The sequence below is a fragment of the Lipophrys pholis genome (genome assembly GCF_963383615.2).
Source record: "Lipophrys pholis genome assembly, chromosome: 18".
Lineage (NCBI taxonomy): Eukaryota > Metazoa > Chordata > Actinopteri > Blenniiformes > Blenniidae > Lipophrys > Lipophrys pholis.
The window spans coordinates 12,947,577-12,970,015 of NC_137646.1; the positions used below are offsets into that span (position 1 = coordinate 12,947,577).

General features: G+C 43.1%; 1 protein-coding gene across 2 annotated transcripts in view; it reads right to left on the reverse strand.

Annotated features, from left to right (window-relative positions):
- Positions 1–2,326: 2,326 nt before the first annotated feature.
- Positions 2,327–22,439, reverse strand: part of dock11 (dedicator of cytokinesis 11) — a 61,090-nt gene continuing 40,977 nt past the window's right edge. The window contains exons 35-53 of one of the 2 annotated variants that reach the window (XM_080486441.1): positions 21,998–22,118; positions 21,792–21,858; positions 21,603–21,650; positions 19,524–19,669; positions 18,040–18,155; positions 14,651–14,788; positions 13,005–13,187; positions 12,774–12,887; positions 12,191–12,406; positions 10,795–10,852; positions 10,496–10,602; positions 10,141–10,263; positions 8,868–8,981; positions 8,402–8,548; positions 7,952–8,162; positions 6,745–6,935; positions 5,468–5,568; positions 5,258–5,396; positions 2,327–2,528 (exon numbers count right to left, since the gene is read on the reverse strand). In XM_080486441.1, the coding sequence (XP_080342567.1) occupies positions 2,439–2,528; positions 5,258–5,396; positions 5,468–5,568; positions 6,745–6,935; positions 7,952–8,162; positions 8,402–8,548; positions 8,868–8,981; positions 10,141–10,263; positions 10,496–10,602; positions 10,795–10,852; positions 12,191–12,406; positions 12,774–12,887; positions 13,005–13,187; positions 14,651–14,788; positions 18,040–18,155; positions 19,524–19,669; positions 21,603–21,650; positions 21,792–21,858; positions 21,998–22,118 (2,430 nt within the window). In that variant the 3' untranslated portion in view covers positions 2,327–2,438. The remainder of the gene's footprint in view (positions 2,529–5,257; positions 5,397–5,467; positions 5,569–6,744; positions 6,936–7,951; positions 8,163–8,401; positions 8,549–8,867; positions 8,982–10,140; positions 10,264–10,495; positions 10,603–10,794; positions 10,853–12,190; positions 12,407–12,773; positions 12,888–13,004; positions 13,188–14,650; positions 14,789–18,039; positions 18,156–19,523; positions 19,670–21,602; positions 21,651–21,791; positions 21,859–21,997; positions 22,119–22,439) is intronic. The other variant, XM_080486442.1, reaches the window with a different exon arrangement.

Here is a 22,439-nt window from a genome sequence, read left to right on the forward strand (position 1 = left end):
TGTTGGACCTGCTAAACAGAGCAGAAGGTCGTCCTCATATAGAGCCAAGCGGGTTTCCACACCACCGAGTCTGAGACCTTTAATATCTGGGTGCTTCCTGATACCAACTGCCAAAGGTTCTAATGTGATGGTGAAACATCCTTCAGAGCTTCAGTGACCAGGATTTATTTTATGTCCCAAAAATATGTGTTTTCTCATCTCTGCTCCTCGCTGAACCCAGCGCACCACTCGCCATCATTTAAGAATGGGCGGCTCATTTTCCAAGAGGTCTGATTGGTCAGGAGGCGGAGCTGTTACACTCATTGAGATCTTATCCGGAACGTTCTGGCATTCTGCCAGTTACCACGGCGATTTGTCCTGGTGAGAAGTGAGCCTTGAAGTCACCTCGATAAGAGAAAATCCATTGACCTTTGTTGTGACCTCAGGAGCGCCCTCTATGGTTCATCCTGAAGAACATTACATGCAACCTGATGTTGAGGTTGATGGGCATATCCCCCCCCCCCCCCCCCCCCCCACACACACACCCAAGTCATTTTGAGGTAGAAGCAGTGAAAATGAATCCCAGTTTTTGTATTCAGATCAAACAATTACCTTCGAAAACTTCCTCTAAATCACAGGATCGTCTTTAATTGTTGAAAGACAAGAGTTTTGTAGATGTTGATGCGCCCAGTAATGGAATTGAGTCAGATTTGCTTTTCCCCCACAGGTTTTATTTGAAAAAGGCTTTACAAAGTAAGTTTGACAAGCAGCTGCACCTCGGTACATGTAATGCAATAAAAATGAAAAAAGAACAGAAGGAAAATCTCTGCCTGGGCAGAAAGGAACAAATATAATACATACATGGACACAGACTTTCATTTACAGCAAGGATCTATGTACATCAGCTTAAATACTCTTCTTCCATCTGCTCGTTTCAGTGTAGCACTTGTGAAATACTGTGAGGAGAAAAGTTTCAGTCGAGCACAAAGGCACTGGATCGAAACCCAGAGGAGAGGAAGCCGTCGTTCCTCGGCTTGTTTGAGTCGATCAACATTGCAGAGGTCAGAAGTTTGTCCGGAAGCAGTTTTTTTGTTTTTTTTTCTTTTTTTAAATAAAAAAAGGTTTTGGTGATTGTTTGGGAAGCTCTCGTAGTGAGAAATCTCAGTTATGGAATACAATCGGGTCAAAAACGTGAAGCCGATGGGAGGCAAAGTGTCCGAGTGTACTCACAAGGAAAACAATGATTCAGCAATATTGCAATACTGCGAGGGCAAATGTGTAGAATCGTGCACGCTTGAAGGCCGCAAAATGATTCGAGGTCATGCCTGGACACTTCACTGAGTTTTGTTAAAAAAAAATAAAAGAAGTTCAAACGCGTCTGTTCGTGGCCTCGGAGCAGAAACGAGTTCGTGAAATGCGAGAGAGTGTTTGAAAGTTCCCGTCTCCGTTTTGTTTACCAAGAAAATGACTCACAAATTACGAGGGACCGATTTGTTAATAATTTAAGTTCAGAATTTTCAAAAATAGAAACAAAAGTACATTTTCAAACGGACACCATTTGTCCTAAAGTTCCTCAACTGTATGTGTCATTTATTAAAAATCAAAAGCCCTGATTTTAATCATGTGCAAATCATTTAAGCACAAGATTTAATATATATATATAAATATAAAAACAAAAAAACATAGAATTTGAAAATGTGAGAAAATTCATTGTTTTTAAAATCGGTCCGATTTAAAAGTGGGAAAAAAATGTTTCCTTGGAAAAAAATAAAGCCTGGAAATATTGATCAGCATAAATTAAAAGCCTCAAATTGGCTCGATTTCTTCCTGTTTTTCACCCGGTGGCAGAAGTTTGTCTGACTTTTGCGGAAGCCTAACCGAACCCTAACCCTTCACGAACCCACACAATGAATTTGTTGAGTCTTTCTCAGTCTCATGCTGAGAGACCAGCTGCACCGACTGGCGCTCCACACATTTCTAACGCCTCTGTTGCTCTCGTCCCAAAGTTCGCGCATCACGGAGATCAAAATATACCATCGGACCTTGGAACACAATCGCACTCGTGTTTGATTGCACGTTCATCTCCTGACGGCAGCTTCAAACCCGTCGAGTCTTTTCTTTTGAGTTCTGCCTGAAACTTCGGCCTGGAACGCTGCTGCCAGAACATAAATACTAACCGGTTGATATCGAACCGGCAGGCCGAGCACCGCCATGGAACAAATTAGGCGGTGCGGGCCAGAAGAAGTCGTGTGGAGACGCGTTGTCCTGCATAGATCTCGAAGGCGGCGTTGCAGCGGGAGGAGGAGGAGGAGGGGAAAACAATTTAAAAAATTTGCGCGGTGGAAGAAAGTGCAGTGCAGCCGAGCATGACTCAGCAGGAACCCGCACCCGACGCGTGCGGGCGTGGAGCCCAGCGCCGCCCCGGGGGGGGGGGGGGGGGGGGGGTCAAAGGTCGACGCTCAGGCGAGATCGGTGGCCGTCCCGCTGATGGCGCGAAACACGTGGAGCGAGTTCTGGAGCAGCGAGCGCATCAAGTCCTCCTGGTAGATCTGAAGAGAGAGAAGGACTCAAATCAAACCGAGTGACATGGAGGGAGAAACGATCCCAGAGAAAGAATGTTTCACTTGTTGCAACAACAACTTGGTTTCTAAACCAGTTCAACCTCCCCGGCGACACTTTACAGCCACGTGAAACAAACAAGAAGAAGTGTTATCTCATCTGTTCAGCGCAAAACGAAGAAAAGTTTGACCTGCGTTGATGCAACATTTAGTTTAATCTGAAAATTGTGTTTTTCTTCACAATTCTTGAAAATCCCGCCGACATAGAAACCTTTTCCATCCTCGAGAAACTAATATTGTTGTATTTCAGTATAAATGATCTAAACTTCGTGTGTACACTTTTCTACTTTATCCTCAGAAATTTCTTCTTAACTCTCCAAAAACTCATTTTCATTCGTGATGATTTCAACTTTATTATGAAAATTATTTTGTTGTTCTCAATTGGCTCTAAATCTACTTTACCAAAAAAAAAACCTTCTCTCTCTCTCAAGATTTTCTACTTTATTTCTGACAAGGTTGATATTTTTTTTTTTTAAATTCTGAAATGTTTTATTTATCAAAACATTTAAGGTTTTCCCTACAATTTTGGAGTATTTCTACTTCGTTCTCTTCTTCTAATCCATCTTTAGAAAATTCGACTTGATTGGTGATTAAATATTTATTTTGAAAATATCTATTTCACCCAAAAAGGTTCTCATTTGTTTGTTTTTTTTACTTTATTATAAACAAGATAATTTTATCTTGAGAGATTTCAGTTCTATATTCTAAATTCTTCAAGAAAAAAATCTTCAATGTCAATTTTTTAAAATCTATTCTCACAAAATCTGTGCTTCATGTTATTTTTTCATGTCATCTTAAAATAGAGTATTTTGGTCTTCAGATTTCTTTTCAATTGTCAGAAAATATATTTTTTCACTTTTATATTTCGTTTTCCATCTTTTTACATTCTGAAAAATGTGTTGTTTTATTTACTTCGCCAATTAATCCTGAAATTATATAAGATATATAAATATAAATATTTTATTGACAAAAATGATTATTTCAGAAAAATCTTTTTTTCTTCATATTTTAGAAATGGTGGAATTAGTCAGGAATGTCTTCTTCATTATCAGCAATTTTAAGGTCGTTGCTCAAATTAAACCTTTTTGTAAAACAAGAAATTCAACTTAAAATGTTTTTTCTACCTTTACTGAAATTTGTACACTTGATACTGACTTTTTTTTTCAATTTTACAAATTGAATGCGACTGATGGTGATATCTCTGTATCCCTATTTTTTAAAAAAGGACAACTTTATAAAAACGATTTCTCCACGTTTCATTGCGGTAAAAGTACATAGCTTTTAGTGAAAGCCGTATCAAAACAATATCTCGCTCAGGATCAATCTGAAAACACCAAAAGAGGTGAACTCTTTTCATACAGTCGGATTAATGTGCGACGTGAAGTCGCCGGCGCTTTGAGAAACGAGGGCCACAGATGGGATCTCGCAGAGCTTCTGCCTCTTCTAAATAAATATCCCCGCTGACGTTTACAGGAACGGAGACGAGGAAACATTCTGCCGCCTTATAAGGATCGTGTCTGAAGTGAACGGCGTGCGAGGATCAAGCGGCTGCTGATGTAAAACACTTCAAACCGGATTGTTGCTGGAAGCGTTTCGGTAAAGTTGCATTTCCGGCGTCTGCATGGAGGAGTGCTTTTAAAACGTTGCCGTGTCCATGAACTTGAACCCGTCGGCGCCAACGGGGTCTGACTTTATGCAGAAAAAGGTGCGACGCCGTTATCTCGTCCTTCATATCGGTAGCATGTGTAAGCGTGTGCCGCATGCATAAAAAACACATACTCCTGACATGTCGATTTCTGTCTTTGAACGTTAACAAATCCAGATTTGGGTGTCCTGGTTGTAGCATGTGCTTCGGCCCCTCCTTTTAAAAGATCGCTTCAACATTTCAAGGCGGCTCAGCTGGAGGAGCTGCAGCCCTGACGAACACGCATGCTGAGACACGCGAGAGGCGACAGGAATGTGAAGGTGAAACTGAATCACCCAAAAAACGGCAAAAAACTCGAGCTGCACGTAGCGTAACTGGGAAACGAACTGGAACTTAAACAAAACAAAATAAAACAAGGTGGACGGGGTGGAACTGTGGAACAGTGAACGATCACGTTACCTGTTGATCCTCAAAGCTTTTAGTGCAGCACGTTGGAGAGAAGAATCAAAGCGGTTAGTTCAGCGGGGGGGGGGGGGGGGGGGGGGGAGTGAGGGATCAGATGTTAACAGACACAAAACAGAGGAACGTGTGTGAAGAGACGCAGCTGCTTCTCATTCTCACGTCCCGTCATCCTGCTGGACGACACCTTTGAGATTCAGACCTCAAACTATTTTGTGGATTCGATGTTGCAGGAGACACTAGAGAGGGGAATTCAGTTTTCAATGAGGTTAATTTAATAGGACGTCCCGTCTCACAGCTGATGTCCAGCATCAACAATCAGAATCCGCACCGCCGGAGAGTTTGACTCGACACCGACAACCCTGATCGACTTCATTCTGTCGGCCATCGGAGGCAGGGTTTGCTTTAACAGCTGGAGCAACATGTCAGAGGCCGACGATGAAACGTGACGACTGAACGAAGTTCCTGCGCGAGAAACACGAGAGGAAGAACCGAGAAGAGCGTGTCCCTCCACTGGACCGCTGGTTTCCAGAACGGGGTGTAACGGCGGGCTCACCTGCTCGTGGATGATGTCCGACAGCTCCTTCACCATCTCCTTGAAGTTGGCCTTCAGGCCCTCGTGGTACTCGAACTGGTCCTCCTTGATCAGCCGCTCGTTGATGTCCAGCGCCATGCTGCACGCCTCCACGAAGCGCCTGCAAAACCACATCAACTCGGTGACTCGGCTAACGACCCGGCGACGGCCGGCTCGGCGGCGCGCTCTCACCTGAACACGTCCTTCAGCTCTTTGATTTTCTTGCCGCCGGACTGGTTGGATTTGCCCTCGTCCAGGAACGCCCTGGCGTACGCCATGGGGCCCGCGTTCACCTGCGCAAAAACCAGAGTGGTCAGTCGCATGCCGGCGAGAAAGACAGACGGCGTTTCTGGCGGGAGCGTGAAGCGTGAAGGGTTTTCCCTCCAGATTTAATCGAAAGTACCGAAGCACGTTGAGAAGGTCGTGAATGTATTTCATCAAAAACTCTCTGAACACGTCTCTTAACCCATTACCACCCATTTCCTGTCCTCTATTAACACATGAGCTCAACCCTTTTAATCAAGTAATGCACAATATTTTCAGAGCGCAAATGTCGTCGCATGAATGTGAAAATAGTTCTATAAAGACAAAAGAAAACGCAAAACGGAAGTTAAATTTCTCAGAATTTGTATGTAAAAACGCATAAATGAGAAACAAAGAAGCTTTTTAAACGTTAAGCATGGCTCTCGGATCTCGGCTACACAACATTCTGACGAAAATACACCAAAAAAAAAATCTTGTTTAAATATTCATGCTTTTGTAACTAAGTGTTGACGTGTGATGCTCTCTGTGCGATCTTTATTTCCACCTCGGAGGATTGTCATTCTTTCCTTTTTCAAACTGGAAGATGAAGATCTTGGCTCAGGTTGCTTTTGGCCTGCAGCCGAGTTGAGTTCATCGTGCATAAAGAGAATAAAGAACCGCAGATCAAAGCAGAGAGAGAATTCTATATTTAATTCTCCGTCTGATTTGATCTGGAGCACCTTAAGTTTTCCTCTTTATTACACGGTGTTATTAACACGTCATTAAAGCCGAAGTTATTTGTTGAGGTGATGAACTCCTGTATGAATCTTTCCTCTCGTGTTCGTCGTTGAACGAACAGTAAATCACATTTAGGTTAATTCGCTGTAGGAATTGTTGGAATTAATAGTGCAGATAAATGGTTGAATGATTTCGCCCCTGAAGCGCCTCACAAGGGCGATCGAACCTGAAACCCCCCCGAGAGGCGACCCAACTCCACCTTTCCAGAGAAATCCAACCCTTTTAAAATGCAGTGAAAAACATACGGCTAATATTTGTAATCGTTTCCATCCTAATGGATAAAGATGGTATACACCCGGTAGACATTAACTCCTCTGGTTAAACTGTCTTGGGAGACGCTCCCATTTCAACCGCTGCCCCGTAATGAATCGAAGAGAGTGGTAAAACGTTGCTCTGCTGCTTGGTACTTCGGTTTCCCCTTGGCTCACCTGCACCGAGACGCAGCCCTGCAGTTTGAGCTGCAGCTGGATCATGTCCACCTCCTGGTTGGAGCAGAGCTTGATCAGCTCGGCCGTCCGGGCCTTCATCTCGTCGATGGCCACGTCCACCGGCTTCAGCTCCACCTGCTTCTCCCCCACCACCTCCACGCGCTTCTTCACGTACGGGAAGGTGTTTGCAGCTGCAGCCAAGAAACCCAGAGTCACGTGACCGCACACCCGTGTTCAGTAATTGTAACTTAAGAAGCGAATGCAGGCGGGAGTTCACTCGGACCAGAACAGGACGAGTGACGCGGGGATTATCGAGACAGGAAGAACAATGAATCCTGAAACACAGTTCAGTTCCAGATTACGTCTGAACTTCACTGTAAAAACATTCCATGGTTCGAGGTCAAGTTTCACCCCTTCACATGGCTTCCTCTTTCTCCACTAAACTCACACGTTTCCATATTTCATAACTAAGACACTATATTGATCACTTGTTTTGTTTTTTGTTTAAATCACTATTTGATCCATTTTGCCACCAAAAACAAACAAAAAATAGCCTTTCAGGACACAAATCTGTCAATACTCTTAGAGAAATTCACTGTTTAATGCATGAAAATCTAAAACTGCTGCTTTGTTCAACTGACTGAACAAACTGTGTAACTGGTCAGTTGTCATTGTAAGGATGAGACACTGACAAAAAAAGCAAACTTTATGATTTCTTTTTTTTTTTTTTTTTTTTGGTTTACTGTCTAATTTTATTCACATTTCATAATTCTACTTGAATAAACCTGCTCAGACAATGCCGTATATTATATATCCTCTGGATGTTAATAAAACCTATTTTTGATGCGCAAACTGGGAAAAAACTCCATAAAATATTTAGTTCCTAAGAAAAGCAGTCCTATTTATGTATTAATACATTATTGGACATAATTACGGTGCTGGTTGTTACAACGACATTGTAAATTAAACTTAGTTCTTAATGTGCATACCTGGCTAAATAAAAGGTAAATAAAGAATATATTGTGGTGAGAAGGATTCTACCTTCCTGCAGTCACTTGCTATAATAGTCGTGTGACACGCATGCAGTCAAAGCAAAGCTCGATCGATTTAAAGGAGCAGCTTCACGCATCTGCAGGTTAAACCCGAGTTTCAGCGAGTGGCACGGAGAAAATGTTTTAATTTGATGTCGGATTCACTTTCCACCTACTTATGAGAACGATCCTCCTCTTGCACTGCTCCTCCACGCCGCCGTGCTTCTTGCCCGACAGCGTGTACGGCGTCTCGAACACGAAGCGGCTGATGTTGTGGCACTTCTCGAAGTCGGTCTTCTTCTCCGGAGCCTCTTTCTCCTCGAAGTAGGGCTTGACGAAGGTCACCTGGACGTAGGCGAACTTCACATCCAGGTCTTTGGGGTTCACCTGCGGCGGGTAGGATCGGAGGAGCGTCGATGTCAAGTCAGACAAAAGTCTGGATTTGATGAGTTGTATATGTGAAAAAAAAAAAGTGCCTCGGAAACACATAAACTAGAAAATTCAGCTGCTTCCATGGAACTACGACTTGGAGTTTGGACTCCTTTTGACAGAAAACTGAATGAAAACGCATTTTTCCATCGTCAAAACAATTTTTTCCTGTTTGTTTTTAACCACAGGCCTCCCACCTTGTTTGAGTCCTGGATTATTTTGACGTTTTCAGGTCCGAACTTCTCCCCGTAGAGCGTCAGCAGCCGTTGGGAGATCTCCGACAGGCCGGTGAGTTTGGGCTCCTTGTAGATGTACTCCTTCCCATCCTCTTCCTCGAAGAAGCCCTGCTCGAAACACACACAGCCGGTGTGGGAAGCCGTTTCACCGAACTTTCGTTCTGGGATTAATCCTGAGAGAGGCCTACGATACAATTTGTTTCTAAAATTTTCAAAACAAATTCCAATATATTGTAATGTATTGAGATGAAATGGTGTAAACAAATCAAATCACCTGCACAAGTCAAACTTGTTGCATATAAACTGTCCCTGGGAATTCAGCAGTGAAATCCACTGGTGGTTCAACCAGCCTTTAGTCCGCGGATACTGTTGATTTGGACGTTTGTGTACATCAACACAAGCTGGTTATCTGAAGACTGTGGCTCACCTGTCCATAGAAAGCCACTCTGAAGTAAGTCCCCAGCATCCTGCGTCCTGACTGGATCACCTCCATGACCTTGTTGTAGGCTCGGTGCAGAGTGTCGTACAGCCGGCTGAGTTTCTGGGGAGAAGAAAATGAATAACCAAGTGAAAACACAACAGAGTTGGTCCACTGTGAGATGGTTTATTAATGCAGGAGGTGAGTGGGTGGAAGCGTTGCAGTGTGTTTTGTCGTCGATTCATTCACCACAAGTTATTCACGGGAATAGTCGTGTTTAACTATTAACCATCATTTCTAATCTTCTGTAAGTAACAACTAAGACACCCGCTAACGCGGCATGAGGAAAACAAGGAGAAAACATTGTGAGTTAATGGACAATGTGGCCAAACCAGCTCGATCACAATGGCATCAGGTAAGAAGAGATATGCAGCAGTGCCCCTTGATGATTCAGGGTCTATTAAAGTGCAGTTGTCAGTTCACAACGTCCAGCCAAAAGACATGGAAAGACTTCAATAGAGATGTCTGCCAACACAAACAGCAGCTTGAGTACTTGGCTGATGCCCAAGATGAGCACCTGAAAAGCAGGTGAGCTCACAATAACCGAGTAAGCTCCGGGTTTTAAGTATTCACTCCACAACATGTGTCATTATCTAGATGGCATCCATTCAGCTTCACTGGAGCCGATCTCACCTGATCCAGTTTGATCCCCTCTGATCTCACTTCATCCAATCTAATCTCTAATCCAGCTACAAAGAGCGGATAACTTCTACTTCTTCTGCTATTACAACCACCTTGCTGGATATACAGTTTACTTATCAGAGTGTTTATAATTTTAAATTGTATGAGAAATAATGTCATTATTTTCAATGGGGAATATAGATTTTTTTTTTTTTTGCATCAAGTTAAAAAAAAGCCATTAAGAAATAAAACTTTAAGTGACACACCCAAAGAGTTTGAATACCTGAGCTCCCATTGTTCAGTTCGACAGCCAAGTGAAAGGAACAGGATGAACTGACTGAAACCACAGGAGACCGCATTGTTCTTTGCATCTCCCTATTTTAGAAAGTGCCATGTTCAAGCTGCAATGATCGCCATGCACAGTGATAAGGCACAAGCATTAACGAGTTTGCAAACTACAATGGAAACATTCAAGCACCTATAAACTGTCTTTCATCGGCCCGGTCAGTTTCTACTATATAGGTAAAAAAGCCGACGGGCGCCCGCTGCTTTCAGAATACTTTTTTTTTTTCTTCTGGGCCACCGGAGACCCGACGTGTACCTCGTACTCGTGACGTTTCTCATAAATGGGAATGACGAGCTTGGCGATGTGCGTGATGAGTTCGTAGCGCTCGGCTTTCCACAGCGCCTCCACGCAGACCTCCAGGTGTTCCACCAGCACTTCCTGAAACACAGACAAGAAGGAGGAACGTTGCACCGAGGCTTCAGGCAGAGCCGAGCACCTTGCATGGCAGCCGCACGTGTGAACGGGATTCCCGATGTAAAGCCGCGGGGGCTGCTCAAGCGGTGGTAAAGAACCGACATGAGCGAAATCCCTTTAGCTCTGCTTTTCAAAACGATATTGCCACACAGACATCCATCGCCTTTCACAGGAAAACAAAACTCAAGAGCCACACCTCAGTGTAGTAAACGTCCTGCATTCCCGTGTCTTCCTTCATGGCCGCCTCCTCGTCAATGTTGAACGTGATCCTCTTAAAAGCAGCAAGGCCGCTCGGGAACAACTCTGAGGACGAAAAACAAAGACAGGGATTTGAATTTTTTTTTTTTTTTTAAATCAACGTTTTGAATCATGGCATGTGTGGCGGCTCGGTTAATGCAACGGCCTCGATGGCAGTTTTGATTTGTTTATAGAACTAATTATCCAGATTTCCGTTGTGTTGGTTGAGTAAGCCTCATCGGTGCTTGGAGTTCTTACTTTTCCTGTGCAGGTATTCAGCAACGAGCGCAGCCACATGAACGTAACACATGGCGGCCTGCAGAGACAGAGACAGAGACAGAGACAGAGACAGAGACAGGCAGCAGGTTTAGTGAGGGGAAATCGTTGCACAGTGGCTATAAAATAAACACAAAAGTTAAGTTTACTCTTGTTCGTGCGATAATAAAAATGAATAAAACAATCTAGATTGACCAAAATTCACTGTATTTATTAACCTTCGTCACTCAGAAACGTCATTGTCAGAATCACGTCATCGCCCTTCATGGTTCAAATAATGTGGCAACAATTGGTCTATTTCCAGTTTGTTGATCAGGAATCAGGCTAAAGATTGGTTCTAAAGAGCTGCAGGCGGCAGACGCCCGACCCCCAAGAAAGTTCTCACGATCTTACTCAATAACAAATGAATGCACTTGAACCAAAAGAGTAAAAGAAGCTGGACCACTAACATTGAAGATTTGCGTCGCTCCTGATCTTTGACCTTTGAGCAGAGTGCAACATGAGAAACCTTTAAAAACAAAAAACCTAAAGAAACTCACGTCGTTCAAAAAAAAAGAAAAGATATCTGTGTGCACCGCTCCCTAATTCACAGACAGTAAAGATTTTATTGTTTTCTGTTTCTTTCTAAAACTGAATCGTGCTCTCAAGTGTTTCCCATCAGAGTCTACACCGAGCAAAACAGCCCTGCCAACTGCAGGTAAACCTCAGTATTTCACAGCGCATGCAGCTCGTAAAGCTGCCGTGTCATTCCACCGCAGAGTACATGAAGAAACACTCCACTGTCTCGCTGCACAACTTCCTCTCAAGTCCTCGGCCGCCTTTATTGCTACAGTATATCCAGATATCGGGATGTCTGCTTTAACAGACAAGTGGCTTTTCTCGTCAAATGAATACAGTTGGACAGCAAATCACTTTTAACTGCTTCATGTGTATTTTAACCAGGTTTTTTTTTTTTTTTAAATCTGTATGACTTTTACAGTACTCCAATTACAGTGCTTTGGAGCGAAAAATATCCTGTTTTAGGTCGGTTGATTGTGGGAAATATGGCCAGGCGAATAAAAAGAAGAAAAAAGGTAAAAATGTATTATCAAATCAATCGTCTGTGACTTTACTATGACCGTGAAACCTGAAATTAACATGGCGATGTTGGTTTATTAGAGCGAGCGCATGAACTGGGAATAAAATGGGACCCAACAGTGAACCCTGCAGTACACCACAGGTATGAGTGAAAGCCAATAGTGACAACAACTTCTCCCGCTAAATGACGGAGGTAGAGCCAAGGTCCAGAGTGTCAAATCCTGCGGTCAGTTTCTCCTCAGCAGGAAGCTAAAAGACACTCGTTGGTTCCTTTGGTCCGGTCCGTATCAGTGAGCTGTACCTCGGACAGGTCTCCGTTCTTGAGGTGGGCTCTGGCCATGCTGTCCAGCCAGGTGCGCCTCAGTTCGGGGGTGCTGGCGTAGGACCGGGCCAGGCTGTACTGGAGGTCCAGCAGCATCTCCGGATCCTTCTCGTGCTCCCTCATCTGGGCCGTGGCCATGAGCACCGTGCGTATCCGCTTGGTCAGACCTTTCACCTCCGAGGGGAACGCCGTGGACTGTAGGAAGAGCAGGAACAGCAGGAACAGCACAGCCATGAACCTCCAGCCTTTTCAAACTATTGTAAAATCAGAAGGACTGATGGTCCTTGGAAATGCTCTTATTGACAATGACAATACAAATTCTTCACTGCCGATTCAACTGCACTGAATCTTGGCACAATATATTTATCACACAACCTTTTAACGCAGCCTACGATTATTCTATTACCAGCAATGGGCAAATATTTGCTTTGAAGTCAATTGACGGAGGTATTCGTAATCCCTATTAAGCTTGTGAACATTTCCCAGCCAAAACAAACGACAGGAATTGTACTGAGAATAATGTGCGAGCAAACAGAGGCGTGCGTCGCGTCTCCTCCTCTACCTTCATGACCTTGTCGCTGTTGGCAAAGTTGTTGATGATGGAGAGCGACTCCTGGAAGCGCGAGCTGCCGGTGAGCGCCACGTCGGAGATCAGCTGGCTGACAGCGATGATGATCTGGACGGGAGGAGAGAACGGCGAGTGTACGCCTCTATTAAAGCAACCGAATGCATACGAGAAAAATTAAAGGTAGATTCTGGCGAGCCCAGCGCGAGAGCGGTGGAGCCGTTGTACCTGCAGGTGTGTGCGCAGGAAGGTCTTCCTCTTGGTGTACTCGTAGTTGTTCCTCATGAGCAGGTAGAGCAGCGCCGAGGCGTCGGCCCGGAGCGAGGCCAGCTTGGAGACGCAGCACTTCAGCACCTCGCAGCACAGCGCTTCGCACAGCGTCACGCGGCCCTTGAACAGCACCGACGGGAACTGACGGGGTTGGGTGGGGGGGACACATTCGTGCGTGAAATGTAGAACACAACATAGCGCATAACTGTGAAAAGGAAGGAAAATGTTATTCTAAATAAAAGACTGAATAGTGTTGGATTCACGAGTCAATACTTCGTAGAGCCTCCTTTAGCTCAATCACAGCCTCAAGTCTTTTGGTTTTTTTTCCTCTGGCAGCTTTGCACCTTTAGACACTGAAGCTTTCACCCATTCCTCTTTGTAAAGCGGCTCCAGCTCCGTCACATCCGATGCAGAGCGTCCGTGAACAGCAAGCTTTCAAGTCTCTCGCCAGAGATTTTCAACTGGAAGAAAGTCTGCACTTTGACCTGTCGATTCTAACACGTGAACACGTTTTGATCTAAAACCTTTTTATTACGTCTGCTGAATGTTTAGAGTCGCGAACCTCCACCCCACTCTCAAGTCTCTTCAGACTCTTGTCCTCCGAGATCGTCCTCTATTGTCTCCGTCCATGTTCCATCCACTCTGAGCAGCCTTCGTGTCCCTCCTCAAGAAAAGCCTTCCTACGGCACGATGCTGCCTCCACCACGCAGTGCAATTGTCCCACCAAACAGGAATTTGGTCCAAAAGGTTCCGCTTCGTTCTCGCCTGACAAGAGCTCCTCCCTCCACATGTTTGCTGTGTTTCCAACGCGACTTGTGGAAAACTGCAACTTCTTCTGGCTTCGTTTCAACAATAACTTTCTTCTTGCCCGTCTGGGCCGCTTCTCTGATCAGCGCTCTCCCTGCCGGCCTTCACTTCAGGAGGACGGCCACGTCTTGGTAGGGTTGTAGTTGTGTCATACGGCTTGAAACTTCTCCACAACTTTCTTCCTGTTTGGCGTGTTCCCTAGTTTTCATGATGCCGTTTGTTCACAAATGTTCTCCGATGAAGTTCTGAGGCCACAGAGCAGCTGGATTATAACAGTTTAGAAAGCACACGACTGGTCTCTAGTTACTAACTAGGTGACTTCTGAAGGCAGTGGGTTGCATCAGATTTTATTCCAGGGGATCAGAGTGAATGAGTTTTCAGTTTGATATTTGCAAAAAACATTTTTTTTAAACTATTTGTTGGTTTCCTTCCACTTCACAATTGTGTGACAATTTGTGTTGGTCTATCAATAAAATACATTTACATTTGCGGTTGTAATGTGACGAAATGTGTAAAAGTTCGAAGTGTAACAGTTGTGAAACAGTGACAGGTACAATATCTCGCAAAAACATTCACAACGATCGCGCTCCTTCCCACGAGAACGACGTGGCACGATTCCAAACACAACACACAGTCATGTTGCAGCTTGGTTTTCTACTTGGTTTGCTTCTTTTTAAAGAAACCGGGCGGTCGGCATTTTTTTTTCCAAGAGTCCATTAGCTTCTGTAAGCTGCGGCAAACACATTTCATTGTTTTTATATGAGCGTACACACAGACACAGACACACACACACACACCTTGTTGATGAAAGCCCTGAGCGCAGCAAACACATGTCTGATGGCAGATTCTGATTGTCCCACTTTGATGAAGGTCAGATAGACGTCGAACACCTTCTTCATCAGGGGGTTGTGACCGTCGCTGTCCAGCAGCTGGGTCTGAGACACACACACACACACACACCCACACACACACACACAGACACAGACACAGACACACAGACACACAGACACACAGACACACAGACACACACACAGAATAATTATGACATAATGAATTAATTATGTCTTCAGATCAGAATATTGTATACTGTAACAACATGTTTCCAACAACTTAACAAGGAAGCATTTAAAGTGCAATGAAAGTGTCGGCCCACATGCATGATTGGGTATCACACAGGTAACATGGAGAAACGTGAACACTCATTTATTATCACACTACGCTTGCGTCAGTGGCCATAAGCACACCTTTGGCTGCTACTAGACGTCGTTGCCCGTCCTGAGGATTTGTTGACCCTTGTGTTCGGCGTGGTGTTTTGTTGGATTTCCTCAAGTATTGAGCTTGAATATAAATGCCATATTTAAAAAAATTTGGTTATTTGAATTCTATGAATCCATTATTTAAGACATTTTGGAGAATTTTTGATATTTTGTATATAAAAGACAGTTGATATGGACATTTTGGAGGAAGCAAAATATAAATTCTGAATTTCTTTTTTTGCATTGCAAAGTGGAAATTATCGGATAGTTTAAATGTCTTTGTTGTGAATTATGAAATAAAATTTAGTCGATCTGACTTAACTTTCATAAAACACTGTAAAATAGAAAATAATCAAAGCTTACAGTTCCGATAATTACGACTGTATTTGTTGGATTTGGATTCTTCATGAAAGTTATTTCTTGAAATGTTTACAACAGGCATCAATAAGTCATTTCCTCCAGTCGCTAAGTTTTGAGTGACGAGTGATTCTGGTTGTTGGTTTTCTCCAACATGACAGTAATTAAACAAGTCGTGTGGCTTTGAGTGAAAGTTCGTCTCTCTGACATGTGGGCTGAATTAACTGCCAAGTTAAGTCCTGTTGGAAGTCACCAGAAAATTATTCAAACAGCTCTTCAGACTGTGTTTTATTCTGACTATCAGTAATGTATGAAAACAATGTTGCCATGGAGGCCAGGTAAAAAGAAGGTGGGAAGGGAAATTCTCTGGCGCCACTCCAACCATAACACAGAAATACTTATGACTCCAGATGATTGATTGCGGCCACAAGTGACATGTCTTCATCAGGTTTAAATACCTGCTGTAGAGTGATCAACTGACTGGGTCAACATGGTGCAAAAACCAAGTTTCTCAACTGGCTTTGGGGAAAGAAAGTCTCCCGTTGACTAAACTCAAAATGAGTGAATTAAAATAGGATTCAGTTTGTAACCTGTGATAGAATATTTAATATTTACGTTTAATGATAAACAGCGAACTGGGAGGCAGAGGGGGAAATATTCACTTTAAGCTGAAATGATTCAGTGTTTTTATGCACAACTATTAAAAACAAAAGAAGATGTGGTTTAAAAATGGAGGTCAAAAATGTTGCTTTAGACCAGGGGTGTCAAACTCAGATCCTCGTGGGCCGCAGCCCTGCACGTTTTCAATGTCTCCCTCCCCTGAATGTCCTGATGGTTCATCATCACATTCAGCACAAAGCCAGATAACGAGCTGCTCATTGCAATCAGCTGTGTTGAAGCTGGGAGACATGCAAAACGTGCAGGGCTGCGGCCCTCGAGGCCTGGAGTTCGACACGTGTGCTTTAGACTGTTCATCCTTCATCCAGACCGCCGAGGTCCTCAGGAAGAGGCTTAGTATGTGTTTCAGAGTCAGAAGCAAACAAGGTGAAGCAGCTTTTAGTTCCTACGTTCCTCACCTGTGGAACAAACTTCCTCAACAACTGCTGACACACTCACTTCTTTTAAATCAGGACTTAACACATTCTTTTTTTTTAGAATAAACAATAGGTTTTACTTACTTTATAACCTTTTTCTTACCTTATTTATTCTCCTTTTTGTGCCGTTTTTAACCCCTTCAACTCTCTTTTAAACAGTGATCGACTTGAAACTTGCGATAAAGATGTAAATGGGTCGGATTAAAAATTATACTTCTTCTTTCCCCCTTTTTGAACTTGTAAACACACATATTGGAAAATTGGAGTGCGTGTCACGTGATCTCTGGATTACTCATTTGAATGTTTGTCTTTTTTTTTGTTTGCTTCTTTTTCTGTATTTGTACATGTACGGAAATAAATAAATAAATATAAATAAACGAATTTTGTTTTAGTGATGCGGTGAAGTGCTTCCTCCGCTCAGGAAGAAATGTATTATTTCTATTTTGGCTGCGTAGAGCGAGTCTGTTGTTTGCGAAGGTTTTAGACGACAAATACCGATATGGTAAAGATGATCTGTATATAAGCCCTTCACTTTATGTTGGTTTTTTTTAACTGTAACAGCTTAAATTAAATTGAATTAAATTGGATTTCGAAGCAAACCAAGTATTGTTGTATGTAAATGTTATTCACCACAACCACTCAATGACCAGTGAGAAATTACACAGGATTTGTAGCTTTATGGCTTAATTGTTGTCAATTGCTGTTTGAAATTGATCGACGTTAAAAATAAAAATCATTATTTATACGCGTGGAATTCCTGCGCTCATGTAGACATGTCACATTTCTCTGTTAGAGGCACAGGGTGTGTCTGCTGTTTGCAAAGGCACCCGGAACAGAGCGACACCTTTGTCCTCTGACGAGGAGACGTATCATTTGTGGGTGATTTGGGACGTCAAACACCTTTTGGGAAAAGCGCAGAGTAAAGTCGATCCGAGGTGGACCATATGGTCAGCGGTTACGGGGAAGACTCAGCAAAAATATTTAAAAGTCAGGAGATTAAGATTTTTAATTGCTTGCTTTTATTCCTTTGTAAAGCGTGAATGTATTTCTCTTAATTCTCTGTAAAGTACTGAATTGCTTTGTGTTTGAACAGCGCTCTCTGCCTCGTCTTTCACGTGCGCTCTTGTTCTCTATTGTCTTCCACCTAATGAGATTCTGGGGTTCTGTCTCTGTTCTGTGTTTCATCGTGTTCAGTTAGAATATGTAAACACGCTTTGTGGGTCAACTCATGATGGGATCACACCGCGACGCAGCAAACCTCCAGAGGACCTGATGCTGGGTGATTCATGTAAAAACACCACAAAAGGCTCACAAACACTGCTTTTTATCACAATTGTACACTACATTGTGTGGTTGAGTCTCACAAACACAGCTGGCCCTAAGATGTGTGTGTGTGTGTGTGTGTGTGTGTGTGTGTGTGTGTGTGTGTGTGTGTGTGTGTGTGTGTGTGTGTGTGTGTGTGTGTGTGTGTGTGCTCACCTTGAAACACTGGGTGAACAAGGACAGGACATCCAGGACACTGAGGCACACCTCGGTGGAGATGTTCCCCTCCAGGAGGGCCTGGTGGTGGATCTCTGCCTCTGAAGGACCCGTTCCTACACACACACGCGCACACACGGAGTATAAACTTACAGTGTCATCCTGGTATGTTTGAATTAAAGCTTGATTACACTTGTCTTTGCCAATGATTGTGTTTAGTTGTCACACGATGTTATTTTTAGCAGGTGCTTTCTCACTTAACCTCTTCAAATATCCGTGTGGAGTGCAAACTACCTTTCCAGGGAACAACCCTGTTAGAACAGGGAATTGTGGCAGTGTGCATCCAGTTCCATAAAATCCTATAAAACCCAGCTTCAATTACAAATAGTCAATCAGTTAAATTCTCAACCAGAAAGATCCTATTTTGTCCAATCATGTTTCTTTAAACTTAATACCTGCAAATAATCATTGTCTCCGTTTTAGATGGAATAAAGCCAATAACTTAATAAGTAGCAAATTATGTATTAAAATAGGGAAAATAATCTTTCATTGAGTGTTGCATCGTGTATTTAAACTCTGTGCCCTCCGCTAAACCTATCTTTATGAGTAAATGAGAAAAGCATCAAAAATATATAAACTGATTCCAAGATATTAAAAACTAAAAGAAATCCTCTTAAACTTTTTGATTGTTTCAAAGCTTCTTTTTTTTTTAATTTCTGCTACATCTTTCATAAAATAATATTTAATAGTTGTGTGAAAAAAAAGAACTAAACAGTTTAATTCAGACTGCAATAAATCTTAATTACTCACACAATTCACAAACCTGTATTCAAGGCAGTAAACTGTTTCCCCCCCCCCCTGAATCTGTTCACTTAAGTGAAACTGCCATGAAGTTTGGATTAATGAATAATGAATTACTGTGGTGATGTTAAACGCCGCTTTGCAAAATAACTTCAATCATTTGGACACAGACATACTGTTACTTGTTAGAATGGAAATTATTTAATAGAGTAAGGTTGTTTTATTTTCAATCACCAGTTTAAATGTGCCGCAGCGTCTTATTAACCACAGGGGGGAGGCGAGTCGGCATGTCGAAGGTTTGTAGCAACAAATACTGTCAGAAATGTAGCTTTTTATCCATGTAATAAAACCTATACAGTAATTTGTCAAAGCGATATGCTTATGAACAATAACCTCTGCAACAGCCTCTCAATCAAAGTTGTAAAACATCTTTTACTATTTAAACATTGAAAATGGCCAAAGTCATTATTACATTATTGGTTGTTACAAGGTTCATTTATTTTAGTGCGTTGAATTGAAAACGCAAAAAGTCAATAATAATAATACAGATATACTCCAACAGGAAAATTTGCCACTTATTGAAAACTTCCTCTGCCACAGTATAAGTTAGGACAAGTTGTTTTTGTAACTCTTTCTTAGAAATGGTGGCGGGATTGTGCCCAGAGGCTGCTGGGCGTCGGTACCTATATTGAGGGTGAGCGAAGCCTCCATGGTGCTGAACTGACTGATCTTCGTCTGCATGAAGCTGGCGCGGTTGCAGCGCATGGCCGGCATGGTCTGAGACTTCCTGTCAGAGGAGAAGAGCTTGGGCGTGCACGCCTCCTGGTTCCTGCAGAAATGACACGGCAACAAATCCAACCGTCTCTTTCGTAAATGGACTCAAGAGCAAGAAAGGAAAGGAGCTCCTGCACCAAAGATCTAACCTGCACATGTCGGACGTCAAGAATGAGACATTATAGATCAGGTGTCTGCATTTTCTGACCGGAACTTGTGAAAGTTCAACTCATCAAGCGCCCACTTTATGCTTTTATGATGGTCTGTCAATAAAACTGAAATATCTTGACGTAGAACCCCCCCGCCCCCTTCATGAGCTTTTCTCTAGTCTTCTTTGGTTGATCTTCATTGAACTCACTCGTTAGAACTAACTAGGATGTGTTTCAGGCCACGTTTACACGTACCCGGGTTTATACAAAAACAGATAATTCCCCTCCTACGTTTACAAAAAAACTCTTCATTGGCACCGACCTGCACATCCACTTGGCTCAGAGCTACTATGAGCAGCCAAACCTGTAGGGGGCAGTGTAAGGTGAAGCATGAAGCCATGATAGCCAATCAGAATCAATGGAAACAACAAAACAAAACTACTACGTCACGAACTGTGACCTTAATATCCGCCTTTAGATGCAACCGGAGACACAGGGTGCTTCCGAATAGTCCGTCCTTTCTCCTTTCCTATCCACTTTTCCTTCAGCCCGTAGATGACATCACTTTCATTTCTACCACTTTCCCCTGTGATTCTAACCGCTGATATAATCCCAAATATCACAAAGTTTGAATTGAAGTCAAAGAAAAAGAGGCTCCAGGAATATATAACCAATCAGACTGAGAAGAGGCTGCACAAAGGTCCCTTTTGAATGTTGTCGCCGCAAGGAATTGTGGGGCAGCATGAGCTCGCCTCCTTTGGTAAAGGAAGCATCAGTGTTTCCTCGGCTAAAGGAGGATCTAAAGGTAGCATTGAGCCTCCTTTCCTTTGCTTATTGAGAATTCCAACGTTCTTTATGGCCGCCACTTAAACACTTCCGGGGTTAAGGAAAAGTAGATGGGAAAGGAGATAGGAGGGACTATTTGGATGCACCCACTGAGTTTATCCAGATCTCCACTGTGGCCGGAGTTTTCAGGAATCATCGTTTGTGATGACCCGTAGCTGCGTTTATGTGTAAATGTACCCAAACGCAGGGAAATATCATAAATCGTTTTTTTTAATACCCGGGTAAGTGTAAACGTGGCCTTAGTAGATGCAGTTTATTGTCACTTTGCACTGAATTTCATAAAAAAAATTAAATGAAGAGGGACTCGAGTTCGACACAAAGGTTCATACGTGGCATCTTATTATCATTATAACAATGCCCTCTTACTTTCTTTTGACCTGATCTAGTCATCTGACTCCTGAAGGACGGTTGTACTTGGTTTAACACAATGGGGGTTTGTGTTTCATGTTTTGTCATAAGACAACATTCGAAATATTTTGAAACAATGAAAAAAATGCGGAAAAACAGTCGTAAATCATTCGCCTGGCTTGTTTTGTGAATCACTGCCAAGATCCACAGGCGAAAACGAAAACAGATTTTAAAGACGGTGATCATGCCAAAACCATGACCAAGGCTGTGAAGTCACTGCTTGTGGCGCCAACGCAGATTTCACATGGGCCACACTATTTGTCCCGAAAATGTTCCATTATTTGGCACAAACGAGGTAAATAAATGCAACTAATGCTTGGGCGGCGTGTTTTCAAATGATCCAATGTGTGGGTCTATTTGAAGCAGAATCGTAACACTCGGGTACGGGAAATTAAGACACATCCAGGCTGTTTTTGTATTAATAAAAATAGTGTGACCAGGAGCTGAAGGGCACTTTCACACAATAAAACCCAGCCTGATAAGGTCCCGCATGTAAAGTTGATATAAAGTAATGATTAATCAAAGTACCCGGGCGTCTCCAGGACACTGCCTCGAGTCAGCTGTCACGTATGGCGAGTACTTTACCTGCCGATGTTCCTCTTTCCCACATAGCGAAACTGGACCAGGCAGGTCCTGCAGGGGAGTAAACGCAACACTTTGCATCAAGTCTGATAAGTATCTGTTCATGGCTGATAAGTCACGGTGTTTTGCATAAGAGGTGATGTTGCTTTCATCACAGCAGGTTGCAGACAGCATTGTGCAGACGCGACTCACTCGAGCAGATTGAGGAAGTTCATGATATCCTGAGGACCGATCTTGTTCCAGTAAGCCGTTAACGTGTCTGTGAAAGCAGGCTTGTTGTTAGAATAAACACCGCCTTGTTTTGATGGGGTTGCGCAGGACGAGGAACGCATTTACACGCGCTTAAGCCTCGTCCCGAAATAATCCAGCGACTGAGGGGAGTGAGGATCAACACCGACCTTCTGACAGCGTCTTGACGATGTGCAGGAAGCAGAAGAGCAGCCCTCGGATCTCATAGAGCCCCAGCCTGCCGACGGGGGGCATGGGACTGCAGCTCATGGTGGAGCAGCGTCTCTGCAGCTGCAGCCCAGCAGGACACACACAAACACAAACACAAACACACACTCAATGGAAGGGAAATTTACTCTTGTGTGTCACGCTACACTTTTGCATGGCCTTTCAACTCGAGGTTGTGCAAAAGAAATAGAAAAAAGTAACTTTTCTTTAAGAAATCCTTGAACCCATCACACTGCAGCGATGGATGTGAAGGTTTAATGGAAGGATAGGAAAGCATTTCCACTTTCGGGCTACAATCTAGTGTCATAAGTACCAACATAAAGTGTGTTTTCTTGCACTGTGCAGGCATGCTTTGCAAATTCCAGATTGGTAGGATTAGAAATA